Raw genomic sequence first — 24296 nt, 5'->3', positions numbered from 1 at the left:
GAAACTGACATTTAATTAATTCCCTTCCAAGGAGAAGACGACAACAATCTGCTTTAATTATGATAGGAGCTAACTCATTGAACAGGATTCATATCAAAGTTTGGATCAAATAACTACATCTGTTTCTTTGTTTTTCCAGGCCCTCCCTTCTCCTGCTCTCTTAACATACAGACCAGGTACTCTGCTTGTTTACAAATTATGACAACTGCCCACTCTCTCAGCCTGCTGAAGGAAAGAGTATGGAGTCTGCACAAAAAAGAAGTCAGAATCTGCTGATATTTTAAAACAGTGGGTGATGACATGTGGTTATTTATTAGGTACTATGGAAAACAAACAAAAATATTGAACATATTTTGTATTTTGAAGCCTTAATTATTAGGTGAATACCTTAAATATCCACATGTCCTGGGGGAGTAAAAGAGCCACCAAACTATTTCAAGCTTGTGAACAGAAGAAAGTTATCATGTTTCTGCTACCTTACATGGCTACTTGCATAATTTCTCACATAGTACTTGTATAGTGAATAAAAGGTGGACCTTGTCTCAGACAATTAATAATAAAATAAGGAAGATGGAAAAAGGGTGATAGAACAGAATAGAGGATACAAACTTCATTACTCTAGAGAAAAAGCCAGGAGCTATTAGATGCAAAAGCCAATATATTTCAGATAAAGTTCTAAGACTTGTGAAAATGGAACATTTCAGAAGAAACATTTTAGAAGAAAGGAAAGACTAGAACAAGAACATAATACACTTACTTCTGCTTTTCGGCGATTTTTTGTTTTGATTTCTTCTAGTTGCTTTTTTTCCTTTGGAGGTTTGTAGGTGCTTGGAGGAACCTATATTAAAAGGCAATAATCTCTACAATATGGGGTATAAAACATTCCAAGCGACACACTCTTGCAGGAAAAACCCACATTCACTTTTAGCATAGAACAGCTGCAGTTATTTTTTAAATATTGCTTCTTTTCTATTAGTGCCAGATTCCAAGTAACTGGGACTACTCACGCTTTTCTGTCCTGTCCAATCTGATGTGACCCTTGGTCAAAAGATGAGAAGGAAAGAAAAATCTGAAACTAGTACAAAGAAAGGCTAAAGAAATAATTAATCCTATAGGCCCTATGAAGGGGGAAAAAAAGTTGTCAGAAGAGGAAAAGTTCTGTTTGGCATCTCATAAACTTCAGCTTCAGAGCACTGACAGCCAGATAGGGCAGCTGAAAAACGTTCAGCTGTGGAGCTGTCTGGCACAGTGTGTGGTAGTAGCAACAAGTTATAGAGACTCCAAAGGAAGTTTAGGGAAGAGAAATCCTTTGATGTTTGTTAAATATGCAGGAACTTCATTGTAACTGAGGAAGTCTTTGAGGTGAAATGGTGAGAGACTGAAAAGGCAGTTGGAGAAAGCAGCAGCTATGCTTGTCCTGTGCCTGTAGTCTTCCTAGACATCTGTGTTTGGCCGCTGCTGGAGAAAATACGCTGGGCAAAATGGGCCTTTGCTCTGGTTTACTGTGGCTGTCCTAATGTCCTTGTTTTAGGGAATATCATTGGAGGTGTAGATTAAATGTTTGGAGGTAGAGGACTGAGAGGGCCATCCTAGCATTAGTCAAAAATTTGGGAAAGCATTCACATGTCAGAAAGTTCTACAGATAAAATGACCAGGAAAGAGTTATCATCTGGCTGTCATATGGATCAACAGGAGACTAAGGACTGTATGGTTTTGAGTTAGGCTGAAACTTATGGGGGATTTCAATATTTGCTTGAGCAATAAATTTTGCCCAGAAGTAAACTCTGAAGAAAGACTGGATGTCTCCTTCCTGTGTGGGCGAGATAGGACAGTTTACTGGACATCTGCTTAAATGCTTATTTTGCTAAAAATGTTCTAGCTCAATTAGAATTTACAGAATTAATTCAAGAATTAATGGGAAAAATCTATACTCTGTATTGTACTGGAGGTCAATTTAGGGAACATGGGGATCCCATCTAGCTTTATTGGACTATATAAAGAGCTATGCTTTGAAAAACTCATGAATCTGATGATGAATCTACTTTCCACTGCCTTTACTATTTGACATCATTATCTACAGGCAAAACAAATGCACAAACAGAAGCAGCTAACCATTAAACGCAGTGGTGAGACTGCTCAAGTATTTTTGTGAGCTTTTTAAGTGAAGCAGAACTGAAAGTATTTCCTAGCAATCTCCAACAATTTTTATTATGCTTTTATGGATGGAGAAATTAAAGCCCAGAGGATTTGCAAAGGGTTGCACAGGCAGAGAGTATCAGTTTAATTCACTCTTATTCCTAGTCATGTGCTTTACCTGCAAAACTGTACTCATCTGCCACTGTAAGCTGAAAATCTCTCCTCAGAAACTGCTATGCTTATTCCAAGTAATTTAAGGAGGAGACTTTTCAATCAGCTGTTTCAAAGATGATCTTAGCCTTGTAATTTAGCCCTCAGATACCATGGTGATGAGTACCAATCAGACAGACAGACAATACAGCAATTACCCAGCTGCTGGAAGACGGTGAATAAGTCACTATAAGTAAATTGTAAATTCCAGCAATAGAGAGATCAAAAAGGCCAAACTGTACCTACTTATTCCTAATGTGAAAAAAAGGGGGCTGGGAGTCAGAGACACCAACCTTGCTTTTCCTCTCCAGCCAGTGGCCAGGCTCATCTATGCTTTCTGGATATCTTTTTACCAGAGGTTTATTTAGGGAGTAGGTACCACAAGAAGTTTAAGGAAGAACAAAATTAATAAGCACTTTGAAATTTGGTAGTCATCACTTTTCTATTTTTTTTTAATTTACTGTTGTAAGATGGACAAGGGCAAGCTAATGCAAAAAGTATTATGAACTTCTGTATTTATACATAACAAGATCATAAAGATAAATATATTGTCAGCTCTATATATTTGCAAACAAAATCCTCTGTATTGGCCAAATGAATTCACTCATTTAATTATTTTAAACAACCAGCAACTCCATTCATGAAGCATAGCTGAAATAATAAGGAAAATACCTAAAAAATACACTAAATTTGGCTGAATGGTGTTACAATAACATCTCAGTGCAGCCTTTCTATTTTTTTAACTACATTATTGGTTTACAGAAAATCTAAAAATAAAATAATTGCATAATCTCATTCTAGAACAGTGGTGATATTAAAAGAACGGATTTCATTTGTAATTCAAGGCCAAGATATCCAAGGAAGTTAAATATGTCCAAATGATTTTGCATGTTATCAGGTTTAAGCACCTGTCTCCATTTGTTTCCTTTGCAAACTTCAAGCTAAAGCACTCATTTTTCTTTGTAGAATTGGATTATTTAAGAATGTGTGCATGCACATGTGCATGCTTGTGTGTGCATCCATGTGCTTGTGTGCAAAGGACAGTGGAGAGAAGATTTTATACTCTTAGATGAAATATTCAGCGTGAAACATTTCATTATTAAATTTCAAAATTAAGGTGTTTTTCCTTTCCACTTAGTGTCCCCCATTTCTGATGTTTATGATGATGAATGATTATTCTGACCTTCTAGGCCTATGTTACTCCAATGAAACTTTCCAAGGTCAGTGGAGAGCCCCATCTAAGACAACTACCCTGCCTTCTGCAACAACCCACATCTCCAGCCCTCTCCTGTGAAGGAAGTATGTCTTCAGTGTATAGGACAGCAGGACTATCCCAGCTCCTCAACTCAATGTATGTGATACATCCTACTTTGCATTGTATCTCTACTATAGAATATAATGCAACTTAGCAGAAAGAAATACCTGAAATAATAATCCTATTAATCAGAATGAACTAATTTCACCATAGGGATGCAATAACTTATCAGTAGTCATTGCTCAAAATGCGGATGCCTCCATATGAATTCATACAGCTGTTTCAAAGTCAAGCAGTAACTATGCCTGTATTGTGACTACAATAGTCCCTGCTAATATACCACAAGTTCTTTGACAGATGCATTAGAACCATGAGAAAAAACAGGTATCTCATAAAACGAACAACTTTGTGAGAAAATGGACAAGAACATTGCTGCAGGAGATTATGGGATGTAATCTGGAAGAGCTTTGTTTTTGTGCATTCCTCTCAATTACATACAACTGTCCAGCATACAGTAGCCTAAACTATGGCCTGCTCTCACTTTACTAACTCTTTCTTGCCATCTGGGCTGTCTTTTCAGTCTCTGTTCATTTCAGGATCTAAAATGGTGATACTGGCAACAATATGGCAAATTAAAGTGAAGCTTAATTTGCTGAGATAGGTACAAAAATGAGCACAACACATGTCACTACTACGCTAATGGTTTTACATTCACACAAGCTTTTAAATTTGCAGACTTGGCCAGAATGTAAACCAAATTTAGTATAATCCTAACAACACAAATGAACTTCAGTAAATGCATCCGCATTAAAGCAAATTTGTTCTAAGAGGGGCTGCACAGCATAAAGGTACTAAAATGATGGCAATATGACTCATTCCTATACTGATTAAGTAGTTATTAAATGCAGTTTTTCAGAGCCTGGTATTAAGCTGTTTCAATGTAACATCCCATTAACTGTATAACACACTACCACTAAATTACTCTGCATCCTAAGATGTAAATGGTTTCTAAGAGCATTCAATACATGTATTATTTAAAACCTGAAGTGCTAATATGAGGTGGCAGATAATGCCCAAAACCATGACTTCCAAGCTCACTTCCCACTGTATTTAAATATGGATGATTTTGGAGTCTTTATTAAGTTAGTCATAGCAGCTTGATCCCAAATCCTATTTGCCTTACCCCAGTGAGCTAACTTAAAACCAGTCGTGTGTCTCTGACTTGTTCCAGCGTAACTGAATCACAATCTTAGTCAATGAGTAAAATAAAAGATTAGCATTTCAAAGATGAACTGTCTTATTTATACGTGAGCAATAAATTTAAACTGAAAAACCTTAATTTTAGAGATTCAACAGTAATACAAAGGAATAAAATTCTGCCCTCAAGGAGGAGCTGCGAACCTAGAGTCCATCTCATCTCCAGTGAAATTGCTTTGCCATTTATTTTAATGAGAGTTCATCTACAAAAAATCTAAGTTTATAAAAAATTTTGATTTGACTGTTCTTCTCTTACCTGCTTCAGTGCATTATCCAAAGCAAGCATCTTAAAAATCCAAGGACTACCAGAAACACTTGTATCAATGCTGTCATCAATTTTTACTCATTGTATAGTTCTACCTCCAAAAGTTACAAACAACTACAGGAACCAACCTTTTCCCTTTCCTTTGTTTGGCTTACAATTTGCTTACACAACATTCACTGAAATGAAAAGAATTAGTTTGGGGTTTTTTTTAGAAATCTGACCTTCAATAACACAGAATATTACAAAAATGCTTGTTGATCTATAACTACTTTTAAAGAGACTATTAACTCCCCTACCATGATTTTGTGCACAAGCATACATAAAACTTAGTATCTCTCAAAGCATAAAAAAACTCACAGGTGGCCTTTTTTCCAGTACTGGTATTGGCAGAGGTATAGGAATGGCACGTCGTTTGGGCACAGTCAAATTAAATTCCTTTGGCTGAGTGACCTTTGAAGTCTTGACAGTGGTAGTATGATTATTTAATTTCTCTGTGAGCTGTTCAATCAGTTGCTGTACTTTTGGCTGCCATCTTCAAATAAAAACAGATTTTTCAATTTTATTTCATTTTTCTTTCATACAAACTTACATGCAGTATATAAGGTTGGCATTGGTGCAAATTGTGTAATGCTTTCAGACATTCAACTTTAATAAAATTGACCTATGAATTTGTACTCATGATTTAGTTCGACTATGTTGCTTCATCTCTTGGTAGATGCTAGTCTATTCAGACTACTACTGGTGAAAGAGCAGTTTTTACTGAATAAGCAACTATCTCGCCAGTTTGTTTTGCAGCAGGATCAGACTATGAATCAGAAAAGCAGCTGTCATAAGCTAAGTACACACTTAACACACTTAGATGAAGGAACTATGAACAAACAGTGGTCTGAGCGGTCTGCCACTTTTACCAACTGACAGAGCACGCATAAATCAATCTCAAAGCACAAGTAGTTCTAATTACAAAATAGAAAGATGTAAGGAGTTCAGTGAATTAGCAAATGAACACTCAGAGAACCCTATGGGGCAGTCAAGATGCTTTTCATTGCTCTGTGTTTGGATTTTGGCTTGTATGAGCATTCAGATTTCTTCCAAGGAAGGTGCAGAATTCAAGGTAAGACACAAGCAGGTTATCACAGGGCTAATTATGGTGACAGCTTCATGTCAGTTATTCCTCCTCTGTATGATATTTTATCCTTAAGTATTACACATGCAGTGGAGCTTTCCCAGAACTTTAAAAGCAGCTGAAAATGCAAATTTACAGTAAGTTGTTTATGTGACTGTTATCTTAGCTAGTACTGTCATTATGGGATTAGGCTTGCAAATAACTTCTGCAAGTAATGCAGCTCCATTAAAATAAATAGGACTCTTTATATTAACCTCATTGACATTGGAAAGAGGAATGCAAAGACATATTTAAAAGAATTTAAGCTACTGAACTGATTAAATTGATTTACTACTTCTAGGCAAAACACATGTTCGTTACATTGAATGTAACTGACTGTGAACGACAGCTCCAATAAGCTTAGTGTTAATGAAACAAGCAATAGATCAAGCATCTGCCTGCATGCATATGTGCATATAAAAACTGTGGATATGTGCGTACATCTCTCTCTAAACATCTCTAACTGTATCTTTATACTATTCTAAGCATACGTTATAATTAGAATCACTACAATGGAATATACTAGGTCAAATTCTGACTTCAAATATATCCCTGCAGTTCCTGTAGAACTCAGTGGAATTTGGAGTATTGCAAGCCAAATCTATATTATAAATTTGCTTATTTGGCATAATCTACATAGGATGAAAGGATTAATTCTACTGACTTTGATATGACAGTTAAAACTAGACGCAAACTCTTTTCCAGCTGACATTGTTTGTAGCATATTTTTGTCTAACAGTTTGCCATCGTCTGGGTTAATCTATACTGCAGTGAGAAGGATGTGTGATTGCAGCCACATTGGTGTACCAATGCTAGCTCTAATTTATCTGTCCTGGGTGAAAACGAGAGTGAAAAAGTGACACAATAAGCTGCAGAGCTACTGTGTCTCCACATGACAATGTTCCATTTTGGGAAGGGTACTCATGCTACTGTATCACCACCTAACCAATGTGTGAACACACCTGGAACCTCAGAGCATTTAAACTGCTAAATGATGCTGCAATTGTGTAAATAAATAATAATTTTAAAAGGCTTGTTTACATGCTTATCAGATTTGCTCAGAAGGGATTTTATGACCATCAGCATAAAGAAGTCTGTGCATAAAGCCAAACTCAGGGAAGTCAAACATCTTTTTTCAAATTCTTAATGTCATGCAGATGTTGAAGTGACTTATGAGACATGAGTCTAACTCTGTAAGATAATTTGAACCTTCTATTTTTTTTTCAGAGTATGATGTTTGATCTATTCAGGGGCACTGAGAAGCAAATGTACAACAGCTGTGAAAGGACTTTTCTATGAGAGAACTTTGCCTCTGGGTAAGTAAAAGGGATTACTGTAGTCTCACAAAGGCAAGAAGGGTTCCAAGTGACTTCAATAGGAGAAACACTTTAACAGCAAATTGAACTTTCAGAGGAAGCTTTCCCCAGCTTTTAAACTTTGGGGTGGGCACAGGCTACTTAGGTACTGCTTACCTTAGCAGTGGATCAATCCAGTTCTCCTTTACATACAGTGAATCGTAGAACTGACTCCATTCATCTTTTATCCATGTGTTCAAATACAAGGCATTGAAGAAGAATCTAAGAAACTAATAAGAAGTGGTTTCTTTTAAATATGAATACTGAAAGTGTGGTGTACGCAAGACTACAAAAAGATGCTTTTACTACAAACACTGCTGAAGAACTTACTTGTATTTTACCCTGTAATTATAATCATAGGTGCTCATTTTTTGTAGGTTCTTCTTAGTTCTGTTAGGACAGCCCCATGTCTTCCAGCCCTATTTTGCGAAACACTAAGAGATACTAAAAAATTTACAGTGGCCTAAAAAAACTCTAGGGGCTACAACATGGGGATGTGTTGATGCATCTTTAATTTGCTTCAAACATTGTGAAAGAAAAGTTTTTATTCAAAATTAATTACTACTACAATGCACTGATTTTAGTATAATTATACAATAGACTTTCAGATTCTAACATACCCACAATCAACTCCTGATTGTCTATAGCTAGATGAGCCATGGTGCCCAGAAACATGTCAGGCCTGGCACTGCACCTGAATCACTTCTGTTCCTTTCAGCTCCCTGGGAACTGGGCAGGGAGAACTGCTGAGAACTATAGTAACTGCTATACAATATGGTTTCTTCTTTTATTGAAATATAATTAATTGACATATTCCCATTAAACTAGAAGACTGAGATTTGGCACAATTACATATTGTAGGGCTCTACATGCTGGAGAAATAGCAACTAACATTTGAACTTTTGTTTCCCGCTGGAGTTCACCAGAAGGTCAAGAGCCTTTCTTTAAAACTTGAACTGTTCAAATGGCCTTTTGAAACAGACTCTTGAAAAATGGCACTCAGATTCAGCGTGTATCATTTACAGCAATATAAATTCCAAACTTTTTCATTAAACTTCTTGGAAATGAAAGTACAAGCAAGTACCATGCTGAAATATCCCAGTAACAGAAAAAAGCACACTAAATAATATTGATGTTATGAGATGTACTGGAAAACAGTGTGCAGTCACTTGAAAAGCTTTGAACGGAGATTGCAGAGCTTATTAGTTCAGACTTGGCATCAGACCCATCTTGGGCTGGTTTTCACAGAGCCATATAGGTCTTTGTATTGAGTTTTTAGTTCTGGAGAACTACCAAGGACCTTCTTAATTCACATGTGGTGCCAGGCCCAAGGTGACTCAGAGCTTTGTGAGTAATTCAGCTATAAACAAGTCAGATTTGACTCAAGGTGTTTGCTGCAGATGTTCAACACATGTAGAAAGCCTGCTACTTGAAATCTATAATCTTCATGTGACCATTTCCAAGGAATTAAGCTGTAAATTTAGTCTTCTTTTCATCTGTTGTGCTTTTGGTAGAGTCAAAAGACTGATAAACAGATGAAGGACTAAAAGAATATTATCCCCTTGGATTCCTGTTCTTTTTTAGAAACTAGTGTTTTTCCCCAAAATTGCAGATGCTGGCGTATCAACACACCATCCAAAAGAAGATATTTCATCCCTAAAAGCATGACTATAAACCACGTGTTGAATTGTGAAGTCGGTTTTTTGGTGCTTCCAGATTCAGTAGGGTTTGCTAAGTATATGTTAAGGGATGCATTTCATCTCATTGGTCTAGAAACTCATTCATTCTCCTTATAGAGGATCTTTCTCTGAACTGTATGCATGTTGGATTACATTTTTCACCTAACATAGTAATTTGTACTTATGCAATATATAAATAAAATACTAGCAGTCTAGACAGAGTTCATATTCTCCAACAGAACCGAGGCACTGTATTTATGCTACTTCTACCAGTTATTGTAACAAAATTTTACATCCAGGTATCCCAGCTGTATATATGATTATAGACCCAGTGAACATGTCCCCTGCCAAAGTGCTCTTCTCACCTTATGGAAGGCTCTGACTACACACAAAGTTTATAAAAAATGTGCTTTTAAACCCAGGTAAGTAAGTGTGTAAACAGGGGTGGACTGATCATGAGCTGATATACTTAAAATGAGGTAGACCCTGAGGGGTGAAGCTAGTTTCAAATTTCTAGGTATTCAGAGAGCTCACAGAAGAAGTTGATGTAGAAATAGTGCAGGTGGTGATTTGTAAATCCTCCGGTTTTCTTTCACTAACTTTCATTAAGCTGAACTCCTCCCTCTCTTTGTCCACAGTATTCCCCTTTTTTAGCCTACTCCATCCTCAGAGGCTTCCGTCAGTCGTCTACTACATTGCCACATGAAACTAAGCCTCTGAACTGTTGTTTCAGCTCTCCCTGACTGATCTCCGTCTAGGTCTTCTAAACATTTGTTGTAACTATCTTTTACGAAGTACTTGCAACTCAACAACTTCTTCAAGGCAGATGAAACTATAATAAAGAGGCACAATTAGTGACTTCTAGCTGTGAATTTAACAGCTGGCTATTACTCCCTGAGGCCTCCTACTGCAACACCAGTTATGTACTAGTCATTAACATTTCACACTGTATTAAGACAAATAGGTAATTACATGATTGATAAATGCTATGATGTACTCCTATGAGGTACAGAGAATGATTAACTGTGTAATCAGATATCAATGCTGTGATGTATATTTTAGTACTGTTTTAGTCACAGTCCCCAGAGAAATGCTACGATAAAGATTTGTTTCAATATGCATCATACTAGAGGCTTTGAATGCAGCCCTGGAACGGTTTTCCAGGCAATGCAGGGATTGCAAATGGCAATGCAGGATTACCAGACACCATTTCTGACCAGAGTCTGCCTGAGCCAAAGTCCACAATCTTGGTTTTGATAATCCATATCACAGATGGCAAATGTTGGCAGAATAAGACCCATGAAGCCTTAGCACATTTCATTTCTTAACAGTAGAAACTTTTGTGTTTTGTGAACTGGATTGCTAGGAAAAATCTATTATATTTCTGTTTTGTCTTTGGCCACATGTGACACAGGTGGCAACCCCAATATCAGCAGTTGTTGCTTTTAGAGCGGCAAAATGTGGCTTGAAGTTCTCAGAGATTTCTGTTTGGATGTTAGCAGCATTTGTCTCCTTAGAGAAGTCATTTTGGTAGCAGCAGCATTCTGCTTACTCCTCTGTCTTGAATGTTCCAAGAGTTTCACTACTCACAGAGCAGGATAACCAAGATTCATTTCCCTTCTAGAAGTGGTGGAGTTACACCAGAAATGAATTGTGCTCATTTTTACTATTTTAATGTACTCTGGCTGTAGTAAGACAAGTGTCTACAATTAAAGACTGTTTTGTAATGCATTTTTACAGGTGGGTTGAATTCATACCTTGCTTTTGAGAATTTGAATATGCCCTGCTAGTAATATTAACATATTTTTACACAGTGGGATTGTATAGATTTCTAAAAAACAAATAAAAAATGGGAAGTTTCCTTATCTGGTATTATCTTTACATCCATGCATTCATTTGCAGAGCTGAAATCCCCATATTCATAACATAGGCTTTTGACTCTTGAGTTAAGGAAGTAACTGCAAGAAACAGCAGGTTCTGTTTCTCCATACAGATCAGCCGATACCTGAGAATGCTATTATTTTGGCTGTACACACCCACAGCTATTTGCTGTTGTAGCAAATGCAGTCAAGAGTCTCCTGTCCACTCCTCTCTTCAGCTGCTGATTCTTTCCCTCTTACTATTGTTTAGTTCTTCAGCTATGCCAGCTCAACTACTTGTAGGATTGTACCTTTCAACTGCAACAGAGAAATGAAGAGGAAGGCAAGAAGCTCTTCAGAAGGCTTTCCTATGAAGAAATTGTAATGGGCAACTCTGTTTTGAGGATCCTGAGGTAAAGGTGTAGAGAAAAGTGCCCTAGCATGGTCTCAGATCCTTCAGCCATTGTATGACCCAACTTGGAATTTTTTTACCCCCATGTCCACCATGAGGCTGATCTTGTCCTGCTTCTTACTGATCTTGTCCTACTGTTCCTACCTCATCATAATAGCAATTACAATACCCAGATCTTATGTAGTGATTTTCCTTTGCAGATCTCAGAACTTCTTTATAAAGGACTTTACTGCTGTTAGACGCAATCAGAACATGAAACAGAACAAAACAGGTTCTTGAATGCTAGAAAGAAAACACTAGTTATTTTGCATTTTTACAAGGTAATTATGAAATGATAAAGCTGTTTACTTCAATTTTTTATTTCAATAATGTATTTTCTCTAACATACAAACTCTTAAATTTTACAACAAATATAAAAGAATAACATGTATGAATAACAGAACAGAAAAATAGGCTTGAGCTAGCAATGCATAGCTAAGTTCTTAGAAGAACAATCTCACTAAAGTTACAAAACTGTGGGGTTTTTAATCCTATGGTTCTGTAATTATACAATCATAAAGAATGTTTGCATGTATTCCTAACATTACAGAATGAGAGCTTATGATTTTCTGTTCAAGCAGATGAACATGTGCGTGAGGTAGCATCATTGTTCTGCCTGGATATTCTGCCTAAATGAAAATATTTGAACATGCATCAATCATAGGGAAACACTGTAACTTTGATTTGAATGGATTCCATCATGCAGTCCTTTAAGAGAAAGGTCTACTCACACGAGTAGATCACATTCAACTGAAGACGACTCATTTGAGTTTTATCTGCATGATTAAGAAAATTCCATTCAGCCTGTGATGTGCAGAAAAAATTATTTTTTAATTAAAGTAAATCTATTTTAAGTAAATATTTGTGAATCATTTTTCTGCATCTCAACTGGACTCAGACACAATAGTCATCAGGCAAAATCTACAGGTCAGCATCCTAAAGGAGAATCTCAAATTTCTGATAACTTCTGTTGCTAAGGCTGCAGATCTGCCTTCTGCTGGTTTTGTCTCTGCTGCTTCTAAATCCTCTGCTGCAGGTGCATTAATATAATCTAGCATCACTTTGGAGACAAAGAACCTCTTCTAATGCAAGACAAGAAAACCTAGGTACCATGGTGATGAGGATCTCATAAGATACTTAAGCAAACAAGGTTACATCGACAGGAAAAAATGTAGCAGGTGCAGACCATTGCGTAATACAGCACTTCCCTATCAGAAAAGTTATTCCAGACAATGAAGGAGAAATTATCTGAAATAGAACATCAGGGCACTGACGCTTAAGCATTATAAAGCTAGGTGAATAGAATGAACAAGAGATAACTGGCATGAAATGGGAAAATTGTGTTGCTAGCTGAATGAGCTCAAGATGCATCCAATCCAGCAGCTTTTGTCCAAGATGTTTACCAAACAAGGAGCTGGGAGAGCATTTTAGACAGAGTGATTTGTCTGTCTACCAGATTATGATAATTCTTCCAGCCACTTCTCTTTTCTTTCTAACAGTTAATGAAATACGTCATTTTTGTCTCTGAATGGAATTAATAAAAACCCTTCCATAGTAAGCCCATCACAACAGTGAATAAAGTGTTTCTAGAACATTATGCAGACAACCTAACCTGCTGTCTCCCTACATACTACAAAGCAATGGTACTCATTAAAGAGACACGGGCATCCACATGAATATTCAAAGTAATCAGTATAAGGATAAACTTTAGTCTTTTGAGAATTAATTACCAAAATTTGCCTATCTCTTGAATTCTATATTTCTTATTCAAACACTGTGTTTGGACTATGCTTTGAAACATCTGGATGATTAAAGTTTACATATGCTGTGTCACCAGTAATTTAATTTTCAGCCTATTTTCCTAAGAAAACAGGGCTTATGAGAAAGTGTTGCCACTCAGTTTATCCCTTTGCCCCTCTTTACAACATAGCTTTTAAGATAAACAGCACTTTCAACCATTTTGAAAGAGAGGCAGAAGATACTTATATTTCTACAAATTATTAGCAAACAAGTAGTGGAGCGAAACAAAATTTGTGACTCCAGAGAGGAAAAGGCAGGCAGAACTTTGTTGTCATGCTTTCTATTTGGCCGCAATGGTTTGGTAAATTGCAGATATGTTGTGACAGGGTAATTGGTGCATGCATAGCTCCAAATGAGCAATTGGTTTTTTTGGGGAAGGAGAAAAAGTGATGGAAGGACAATAGGCTTGATAATCAAAGTGGCAGTGGGTTGTTCAGGGAAAAAAGAAAGCAGGAAGAGCAAGTTTCAATAGATTCATTGCATAATGAAAAAACCTCTTCTCCTGCCTAAAGTCAAAGAAAAGATGTGAGCAGAGCCAAGAGTGAGTATGTAAGTTAGAGGGACAACTGTAAATCACATGAACTGTGAATCCTGTGATTATTCCACCTTCTTCGATTATATAAAAATAATTTTAAATTCTTTGACTATAAAATAGTCACTCTGTAAGTATAGAAATTGAAGGGTTTTGTGATTACAAAATACTAACTTGATTTTTGAATTTAAACAGAAAATAACACTAATTTCTCAATTTAAATTATCCTGAAAGTTGAGAAAAGTAATTGGATTAATCAAAAACAATTAAGAGATCATTAATTTTTTTAAAATGTTCTGTACTTTCATTACCTTTTGCATTTTTGCAGTGTCCAGAGATTTCACAATTCTGCTGAAGTTCTGAAGACCGAGCTCTTCTAGTTGAAAAGTAGCCAGATAACAAATAACTATCAAAAGATACATACATTTAAAATGCAGCAGGAAATTCTAATAAACCAATACCCTATACTCAGCATACTCTGAGATTTAGACTGTTACTTTAATTTTAAATAGTCTTCAATATTGTTATCTAACTGGGCAATATAATGCTTGACAATAAGAAATTGTAATATGAAGTTATAATATAATGTTAAACCCTATGTGCATTATTAGCATCGTGACTCTATGCTATGGTTCATATAAATTGGTTTTCTCTTTTGTGAGTCAGATCCAAGCTAGTGCAAATCTGCACAATTTTATGGAATTCTAACAGCTGAAGATCTAGCCACTTACACAAAAAATGTAAAACAATTGTAGTTATCTGAAGTTGTTCATAGAGATCCTTTTGATGCCTGCAAATACCTGTTTGCAAAACTGGGAGATCTCCCATAGCAGCGTTTGGAATCCTGTAAGGCTGAAGGTAAGATCTTGCCATGATTTCACAGTCATTTCATAATGCCAACATTACCACTAAAATAAGCAGCTCTGTCAACCCCTAATTGCTTGTTCTTATCCCCTCCTTTTACTTCCTGGTATTTCTTCTCTTGGGCAAGTACAGTCACCCACACAGCCAAGTTAAAACAGATTGTGAATTTTAACCTGAAGCGCTTTCTTGATCAGTCCCCTGAGTGGCTGCTAAACACAAGTTCTAACTCCAGAGAATATATGACACAGGGGTGAGAATACGTAGCCAGTGATGAGAAAAAGGGCGGCTTTTCTCTTTGGGTTGTAGTATCAGCTTATACAACAAATACCTGCATATTCCACCTGTGAAATTCTGTGTTAGTCTGGCAACAAGGCAGGGAGAATAGGAGTCAGATGGCTCCTGACAGACATGACTGAAAACTTTCTGACAGTATTACATTGTTGGAAAAAGCTCTCTTTCAGCGTAACCAAAATTTTTAGTGTAAGCAACCTAGTGTAACCAAGAAAATGTAAAGTGAACAGGAGACATAAAAGAAAGTTTTGATAGTGAATTTTTCAACATACTCTGTTTTTAATATTTTCAGAGAGGATAGCTTTTATTCTTCTGTTCCAAAATCATATTTATTATACATAATAATATTATATATAACAAAAATTTTAAACATAAAATGTCATATTTCTAGTATCTATTTTTTTTTTTTGCAAGTCAACATTTTGCAGAAAGTGTTGTAATCTTTGTTTTTATTCTGAATTAGAATAAAACCAAGTTTTTAAATTGTGAAATTCTCTGGGAAATCCAAACCTGATTCTTGTAACCCCCTCTGGCAAGTATGCAGTTTGATACAGGAAGAGGCACAGTCAGTGCTGTGAGATTTTTGCAGACCTGTAAAGTTCATGAGCTCCTGTATCAGCTTTCATTTGACCATATTGCCTTTGATCAATCAGGCTTCACTTACACTGCAGTATTTTAGCTGCCACCAAACAGTAGGATAAAATCAGTTAATCTTGACCAATGTGCTGCAGCCAACTCAGTGTATCGTTAGGCTTCAATCTTGTGCTTTAGCATAGCAACATACTTAAGCAGTCTTACAGAACATACATTTATCTCCTACAAGCTTTATTAAATTAAAATCTGCTCACACATAGCAACAGCCTGTATAAGCAGCTTTGATCATTTAAGTGTCAATGCAGCTTGGCAAAGGGAATCACAAGCAGCTTAAAAAAATGTAAGCCAATGACCTTAGACTCTCAACTTGTTGATAAAGGAAAATTTTCTGGGGCCTGCCCGCTGCCTATGATTAATGGAGGCTTTCGAGTGGACCAGTCCTGACAATCCAATTACAGCAACACTCAGCTTAAAGGTATAATTTACGTGCCCCAGACACTGAAAAACATGGCTTTGGAGAAATGGAGACAATGAAGCATTACCATTTAGAATAAACTCAATACACTATTAATTTCATCCTGTACAGTTTAGGTTCCCTTTTGTTTGTTACTTGATTTAGATTTCTATACCTTTTCAGATTGTCACAGAAGCAATCAGAATTGCCATAAAAATTTAGTAGCTTTTAAAACATAAAATGTAGATTTTTAATTTTTTTTTGTATTTTTCAACCACTTTGAATTAAATTGACTAGACTTTCAAAGTAACCACAAAGCTTCAGAACATATCTGACTTAGAGAACACATGCCAGTGCAATTTGTGATTCCAACTTATTTAGGGACTAAATAAATCAACCTCAGTATATGCGTTATTAAATGCATAGCATGAAAATATTTTTTAAATTAATTTTTAATGCACTTCTCAATGCCTGAAATAACTTTGGGAGTAGTAACTACTTTGATTAACTAGCTCGTACTATCAGATACAGTTGTATTGTAACTGATTCTAACCAAGTAACTAATAAAAGGAAATAATTGACCTCACTCAGAGAGACAGACAGAAGTCTATTTATGCCATTGTGATCGTGAGTAACGAAGAAACCCATATATGGATAGAGACAATTGTATTTTTGTACTGTGAGACATGCTGTGTTCCTCAGCAGATAGAGCTTTGTTATACAATTTCATATCTGAATGGCAGAAGTACTAGTTTGCATAGAAGAGAATAAAGGGAAATCACTGAAGTACATTTTTGAAAGTGATGGTTAAACTTCCAAGATAACTTCTTCCAGCCACCGATGCTATTGTCCATCTGCATGTTACCTAATCTGCAGGCATATTCTGCAGAATTTTCTTAGGTAAAATTCCAGTTAACACCTGTGAGAGTCCAGACTAAACAACAATTTCAGGATTTAGGCTTTACATCATAAGGCAATTGGAAAAGGTCCTGTACTTCATACTGCACTGGGCACAATGACGATGCTTCAAATGTAATATAATATTAAGACCTACACTAGTAAAACCATATTTTTTACAGTTCTGTGGTAAACACATTTGCTGTTTTAACGAAAACTTACCTATATAGAGATGACGTTCAGAAATCAGGCAGTATCTCCCATCCCGAACAAAAAAGGCGTTGACTACTACATCCAATAAGGATTTATATTCTATGCATCCAGCTAGTGTATCCAACACGAATTTTTCTTCTGTCACATTTAGAGTCTATAGAGGTACAAAATTAATAATGATTAATGTATTCTGGAAAGAAAATGTTAGTCGTGTACAAAAAGAAGTACCATCATTTTGAAGTAATTGGAAAACGTGAATAACCAACAGCAGTGCACATCTAATACAATCAAATATGGGCAGTCCTAAAAAATTAATGGCCCTTGTTAAGTAAAATGTAACCTTCCCCAATGTTAAACTCTCAGTTTATCTGCTGACATACTCTTTTAGTTAAAAAGCCTTGATGTGTGAATGTCAACAGTTAACACAAAGAAAATTTGAAGTCTCTGAGCTATGAGCAATGATTAACTTAGTCAACAGTATGAGAAAGTTTCAGTAAGACTTTGCTTTTCCAGTAGGAAACCTGTTCTTTGTCGGTGAAGTCTGTGCTACCTGGGGAGACTAAATCGAGGCGAGAAGCTGGACAGGGATTATGGAAAAGACTCTCAACTGCTACTGTAACCTAATATTGAAGAATATGACTAATTTAAACTAAACCTGTGAGTGCCAGGATTCTTGTTAATGCAGACTGTTTCTCATCCAGCTGTGCTCTTTCTTAGTCACTTGTAATGTTCACGCAATACCACAAAAGAACAGAAGAAGGAGGGTCAGATGCTCACTGCACGCCATTTGGATCCTACCGCATAATCCCTTTAAAAAGTTTGAATGCTCCTGAACTTTATGGAGAGCTTCAATCATAATAAATAACCTATGGAATATCTGTTACTATGTGAGACAAACTTCCAGTATGAACCACCTTTAAACACCGCAATAAAATCTGAGGTCCAGAACAGTCTGTTATTACATGAATTGAAAAAGGACAGCCACACTATGACAAAATGACAAACAATAATGATTCTTTGACTTAAGGAGGTTAGCCAAGAAAAAAGCTAAATGCGTCTTCTGAAAACATGTAGTCCACATTTGATATATGATCTCTCCCACAGCTCTGTGATGTGGGAACAATTGAACTGCAATAATATATCAGATGAGAGGTTCACCTTGCCTAGTAGGCTATCGGCTAGCATCTTGATTGCTTTATTTCCCTATATGTGATTCATTTCTAGTTTAAAGGTATTATTAGAAGGTGCTGGAAGGAACTATGTGAGTTTTCTGATGTATGACACTAGATAGGGCTTTGAGACTGAGCAAATACAAGGCAAAACTTTAAAACTGCTGTTCTAATTTTTAAATGTAAAAAATGAGGCAGAAGCATTCCAAGTGTATTTTCTCAGGTTGTCATTTGGAATAAGCATAATTCTTTTTCACTACTCCGGCTCAAAAGCCAGGTTCCATTCCTTCCAATTTGTGCATCATCACTAGAAAAAAATAATGCCTCCATATAATTGTCTCCATATCCATATATATTTATATATGCATATACACATATACATTTATGCAGGCAAAATTACACCTACATACATCCATGTAATTTCTTCACTGCCATTGTGATTACACTAGTACATCTGACTACCTCTCTAGCAGAACCGTATTAGACAATATTACTAATGATAAACATACAGAAACAGAATCAAGCTCAGTTTGTGGGTTTTAGGTCCTAAAGGCTAATAATAGTTAAAATGATAGATAAAGCTTTATTTCTATAACTGAAGTAATCAGATATGACTCTGAATATATTCTGGGACCCAGATATGTTGAGTAAGAAGAAATGGAGTGTAACCAAACTAGTCATTATATGGAGACATGGGAGCTTCACAAAGTCTGCTGGACAGCACTACAGACTGAGTGCGAATAAGCAGGATATCATCTACATTCTTAATCAGGGCTCTAGAAAAAGAACCAACAGGTTGTGGTTGAGATTGGAGAAAGATAAAGCAGAATGCATTTGGGAAAATGGAGCCAACTAGAGTGAAGGTGGCAAAGAAGGAGCACAGAGAAAGGAGTAAAAAAGAAGGTAGGGGAGAACAGGAGATACAGAAGGGCTTATTAGATGGAGCATGGACACAAACGGAAGGGCAGAGGAAAGAGACTGAACACATTTGAGAAGATGCCAAAAAATTAATTTGATGGGAAGCATGGACTCCATCTTGTAAGTACTGAGAATTCTTGTGATTCACAGAGTCCATTCCAAATATACCTTTTCTGGATGAAGATTTATGGAAGTTCTTTCATAAAACTGACAAAGAAAATCCAGAAATCTAACCCCCCACTAAATGCTCAAATATATATCCCATATTTGATATGAGATATCTGAGAATTCACCACAAAAAGCAAAAGCAAACCTAAATATCTGAATGGCAAAGTAAGAGAGGATGACGTAGTTCCAGTAAAAGTAGGATTCTGACATTTTGAATCTAAAACAACTGGTTCTCTCGGAACAAATGCTGTTGTTCATGAACTGATCAATCTGCAGACGACAGTAGCTCTGATAATAAATAGAAAGTCCACAGTAAAACTGGACAAGCCTGTTGGAAACAAGTGCAACAAAAACTCTCACAACTTTCTCCGCTAGAAAGCTAGAATATAAATTGTTTTCAAGATCTTTATTTGATTAGAATCTTTGCATTCACCTTCTGAGTACATGTATAAAGTGCACAACAACAAACCAGTGCTTTTCAAATGTAGTTTGGAGAGATGACCAAAAGTAGACAAATAGATAACAAGATGATGAAACCAGTGCCTAAATCAGATCTCCTATACAGGAGAGACAACAGCATAAAAATGCAATTGCATATTTACATTTACTCTGCTTTTACTGTTCTGAGTTAACGTGTGAGTCAGAGGGTAGCTCTTAGGACAAACACAGAAGTGCATGCTTACTCTTGCTTACTCCCTGAGCAAGAAAGTACATAACGATTACGTGGACTCGAGCCAAGCAACAAGGTGACAGGAGGTGCAGCCTGGGGACAACTGTGCCCCAGAACATCAGTACTGATTGGTAATTCTGTGGATCACAGGGCAAAAGGTCTTGTCATGAAATATTATCAACTGAATTGGCTTTCAACTACAAATGGTACTAAGTGTTCCATTTCTACATGTAAAAATTGAGAACAGTTAAGCAGCCCACAGCTGTGTCATTTAAGGAAGTGATCTCATCAGAACACATAATAAACTAAACAAGTCTGGGCAGGATGAGTACTTGGATAAGAAATCTCAAAGGTGAGCCAGTTGTTGGTTAAGCCCTGTTGAAAATCTAGTGAATCAAAAATGGAGCCAATGCTTTAAAACAGTTAGGATACTCTCTGCATAGAAAGAGTATTGTGTCCTCAACAAATTTCATCCAGGGTTTTTATAGTTTATCTGTATATCTGAAATCATAATTGCTTTGGGAAAGTAATATGTTGGGTAGGTGTAATTTCTAGCACTAATTCCTAAGTGCATTCTTTCCGTGTGGCTTTATGTAGCATTTTATGTCAGTGGGATGTATTTCAGCAGTGGGCCAAATGATCTTGAAACAGTACAATATGATAACAGATTGTACATTCATAGCACCTTTTGTATGAGGTTGTCAAAACACTTTACTAAGATTAACTGCATTTAATGAGATTCCTTTTGGCTAGTATTATTTTGTAAATGCAGGAACTACTGTATGGAGCAAATAAGAGATTTGCTGCAGGCGACATGCTAAGTCATTGGTGGCACCAAGAATTAATAAACGCTAATTTGTCAGCCTTTGTTCTGTCCATCAGACCACCTTCTTACCTTTTCAAGTCTACTTTACCTCATGTATTTCTCTGAAACAAGTAGCAGTTACCTACATTTGCAAGTATGTTGTGTGACTCCTTCAGCATGAAGAAGGCTAGACAATTTACAGGTGAAAGCAACACATGCAGCTGTCATCTTCTGTTGCACTGAATACTGAAATTTATGAGAAGACAAAATAAATCTTGAACAATATGCCTATTCTATGCTCAGGAAACAACCTTTCTATCTTTAATGTTACAGCTTATTACATGTTGTTTTGTTGTGTAAAGCATAGTAAGTTTATGGTAGATAAATACTGGATGGTCCCACATTTTTAATGTTTGGAAGCCTATATATTACTGTGTTGACCAACGGCTGCACTGGATATAAGTAAAATACAGTTATATGTGTTCACAATGTCATTCACATACAAATATCTGAAAGTGTTCTCTCTATGGCATTGAATTTCATCTTTTTCTGATTCCCAAGTGTTTAAGTTGTACAAGAATGAACCTGTCTGAAATTATCCTGAATGATCCTGTGAAAAACAAGCAACTCTTGTCTGAATAGGTGCTGATTGGCATTATCTCTCCCTTTTGAGAAATCCCTAATGCCCTTAGCCTACTTCCATGGACATATTTTCCTTGCTCCCTGATACTGAGCTGTAGCTGGGAACCAGTCAAATTTCTTCAAGGAGAGAAGAGACTGTGTAAGAAAGCTTAGGCATAGGACTTCATTCACAAACAGCTTGCAACACGTGTTAGTATGAGAAATAGCATGAATTAAATGGAGAAGTGCCTGTAAAAAGCAAGGTTTGACACTGTGGGTGTATAGTAATGAGGATGGTTACGATGGGACCTGTTTAAGGGCCAGAGAGATCAGAAAAGGATGGGTAAGGAGAGAAAGAAAAGCTCTTTTTTCTGGGGAGAAGGAAGGAAAGGAACACCAGCCATGCCCTGTTTGAGACTTCTCAGGATAAGGATTTAGTTTAAGAGGAAACAAACATTTTAGAAAGAAGATAATATTTGATGAAAAGATAAAATAGCTTTCACCTCCTGAGAGAACTGAGTAAAAGTATGTACTGAACTTGTCTGCTTCTAGGCAGAATATATACATTTTGCAGATGCACTCTGATTAATTTATAGTGCTTCAGACATCAGTGCTAGGCCTCTCCAAGGGTCTAATCAAAATGCTGTGGAAATGAAAGAAAACATTCTTATTGACTTCACTGGGTTTTGAATCAGTCACCAGAACCCAGTCCCCTTTCCCTCTGAAGTCAGTGAAAATGCTTCCAGTAATTTCAATGGAGGGAAAAAACCCTGAGATCTTAAGATATAAGTAGGAAAATGTCCTGCTTCTACTGTTTACAGTCTATGTTGCAGTCACAAGCTAGTATTTTCACCTTCATGCCATAATGCTGACCATCCTGAAGAGGTACAGTTAACGTTATTTTCCCTTGTACTTAATATCAAATCACGAGTGGGACATTGCAGAAAAATCAGATTCCATCCTTTCCTTAGGAAGATTCTAATCTGCACTTATGTCAGTAACTAATAATACAAATTAGACTTGTCTAATTTAGTAGGATTTTTTTCACTACATGTATCAAAATAATCTTGCATCACATTATTTTCATATCTAAAACTAAATCTATGCCTTCTGACATTTGGGGATTTTACTCACAGTTGAGTAAGCATGTGCGAGACACACAGCTAAACCAATGCAAATGAGAACTATGAAGAGTTATGCCAAATTACACCATGTTCTTGTGAAATGGAAAGCTCATAAACAGGTTCATCTTGCTATCAGCATGAGAGGGATAAAGGACTAAAACACTGAATTAGGGGTTGCAGTTCTGATTTTACAGAAGTAAGCTCTTCAGTAGATGGGATGTATAAAGGTCAATAGGATGGGTCTGATCCTGCAACTCTAATTGAAGCAAATAAGTCCACTGAAAATAAAGTGAGTCATTTGCACAGAGAAGGGCATAAACATTGCATGGTAACTTCTGTGTTAAAACCTGTCTCTTGTTATCATAGCAAAAGCTTGATTATAAAAGTCACAAGGTGGAAAAAATGCCTGGGATGCTTCAGCTGGATACAAAATCTTTTTTCAAAATTAACAGATGCAGTCCTTTTCTATAAATGGCCTGATGAAATGATATCCTTATGTACAATATATACTGGATGAAGGATCACTCTGGATATGGATAATTTTTTATAGATTTAATTGAAGAATACTTAATAAAAAGAAGAGGGTTTAGTACATAACAATGAAGGTATCTGGAGGACATCAGTCTGATGAAAGAAGTAATAAAAAGCATTTAGGAAGATAAACAAGGAGAGTAGTCTGGGCATTCAAATGAAGAACAACAGAAACAGATGTAAATTTGAATGTGAATACTAATAATTTAAAGAACTGAGGTAGACTTAAAGAACTATTTTAAGTTAACGTGTTATTCAGGATAATTTAAATTGAGTTCTGTTTTAATAGCAACAAGGTCACAACATTGAAGTAAAAGCATTTATTTGCACTTATTTGTTTTTAAGAGGTTTGAGGGACATACTATCATTCTTCAGGATTGAAGGTGAAGGCTTGTTTGTTGCAACAAGGAATCACCCGTCATATTACTAATGAACCTATGTTCTTATTGAAAATATTTGCAGTGAAAAACAAGTCCAATATTATGTTATAAACATCATAACTTACAATACAATAAACATGAAGTGTAAATAACTGAATTACAAGTCAAAGTGTAGTTTTCTTTCTGGAAGAAAATCAAGTCTGATCATTCACTGAGAACAACAAACAAATTCTTTTTATGATGTAAAATTCACATGTTGCAGAAATAAAATGTATGGAGTTTAACACAGAATCACCTCTAGACTAATTTTTATCATAACATTCTAATTAGAGGGAACCATCTTATTTATCTCCCACTAGTCAAGAATTAAAAATCCTTACCACGTTTCATTTGTATTTCTCCAAAAACAGAGGGCTAATAATCAGTGAGTTCCCTAACTCCACTTTTACATAGAAGTGTGAACTAGGAGTTGGAAGATAGGAACTGAGACTGGAACATTTCTTTTTCTCTTGCTTCCCGAGTGGCCTTGTAGAGATTATGTTATCTCTTGACACCTTGGTTTTAAACACTATTAAATACCTGGCACTACAGCAATTTATTTATACATTTCCATCACACCAAAAGAAGATTCTATCT

At 36.2% G+C, this 24296-nt stretch overlaps 1 protein-coding gene across 1 annotated transcript in view; it reads right to left on the bottom strand.

The window, feature by feature from the left end:
- Positions 1 to 24296, bottom strand: part of CFAP99 (cilia and flagella associated protein 99) — a gene marked incomplete at its 5' end in the record, with an annotated part of 56333 nt that overhangs the window by 26560 nt on the left and 5477 nt on the right. The window contains 5 exons of the mRNA XM_009702413.1: positions 758 to 838; positions 5481 to 5655; positions 7758 to 7870; positions 14273 to 14367; positions 17284 to 17428. Coding sequence (XP_009700715.1) covers positions 758 to 838; positions 5481 to 5655; positions 7758 to 7870; positions 14273 to 14367; positions 17284 to 17428 — 609 coding nt within the window. The remainder of the gene's footprint in view (positions 1 to 757; positions 839 to 5480; positions 5656 to 7757; positions 7871 to 14272; positions 14368 to 17283; positions 17429 to 24296) is intronic.

The sequence above is a fragment of the Cariama cristata genome, unplaced genomic scaffold (genome assembly GCF_000690535.1).
Source record: "Cariama cristata isolate BGI_N322 unplaced genomic scaffold, ASM69053v1 scaffold10486, whole genome shotgun sequence".
NCBI lineage: Eukaryota > Metazoa > Chordata > Aves > Cariamiformes > Cariamidae > Cariama > Cariama cristata.
Note: the sequence above shows the minus strand (reverse complement) of the source record. Positions and strands in the feature narration are given on the sequence as shown.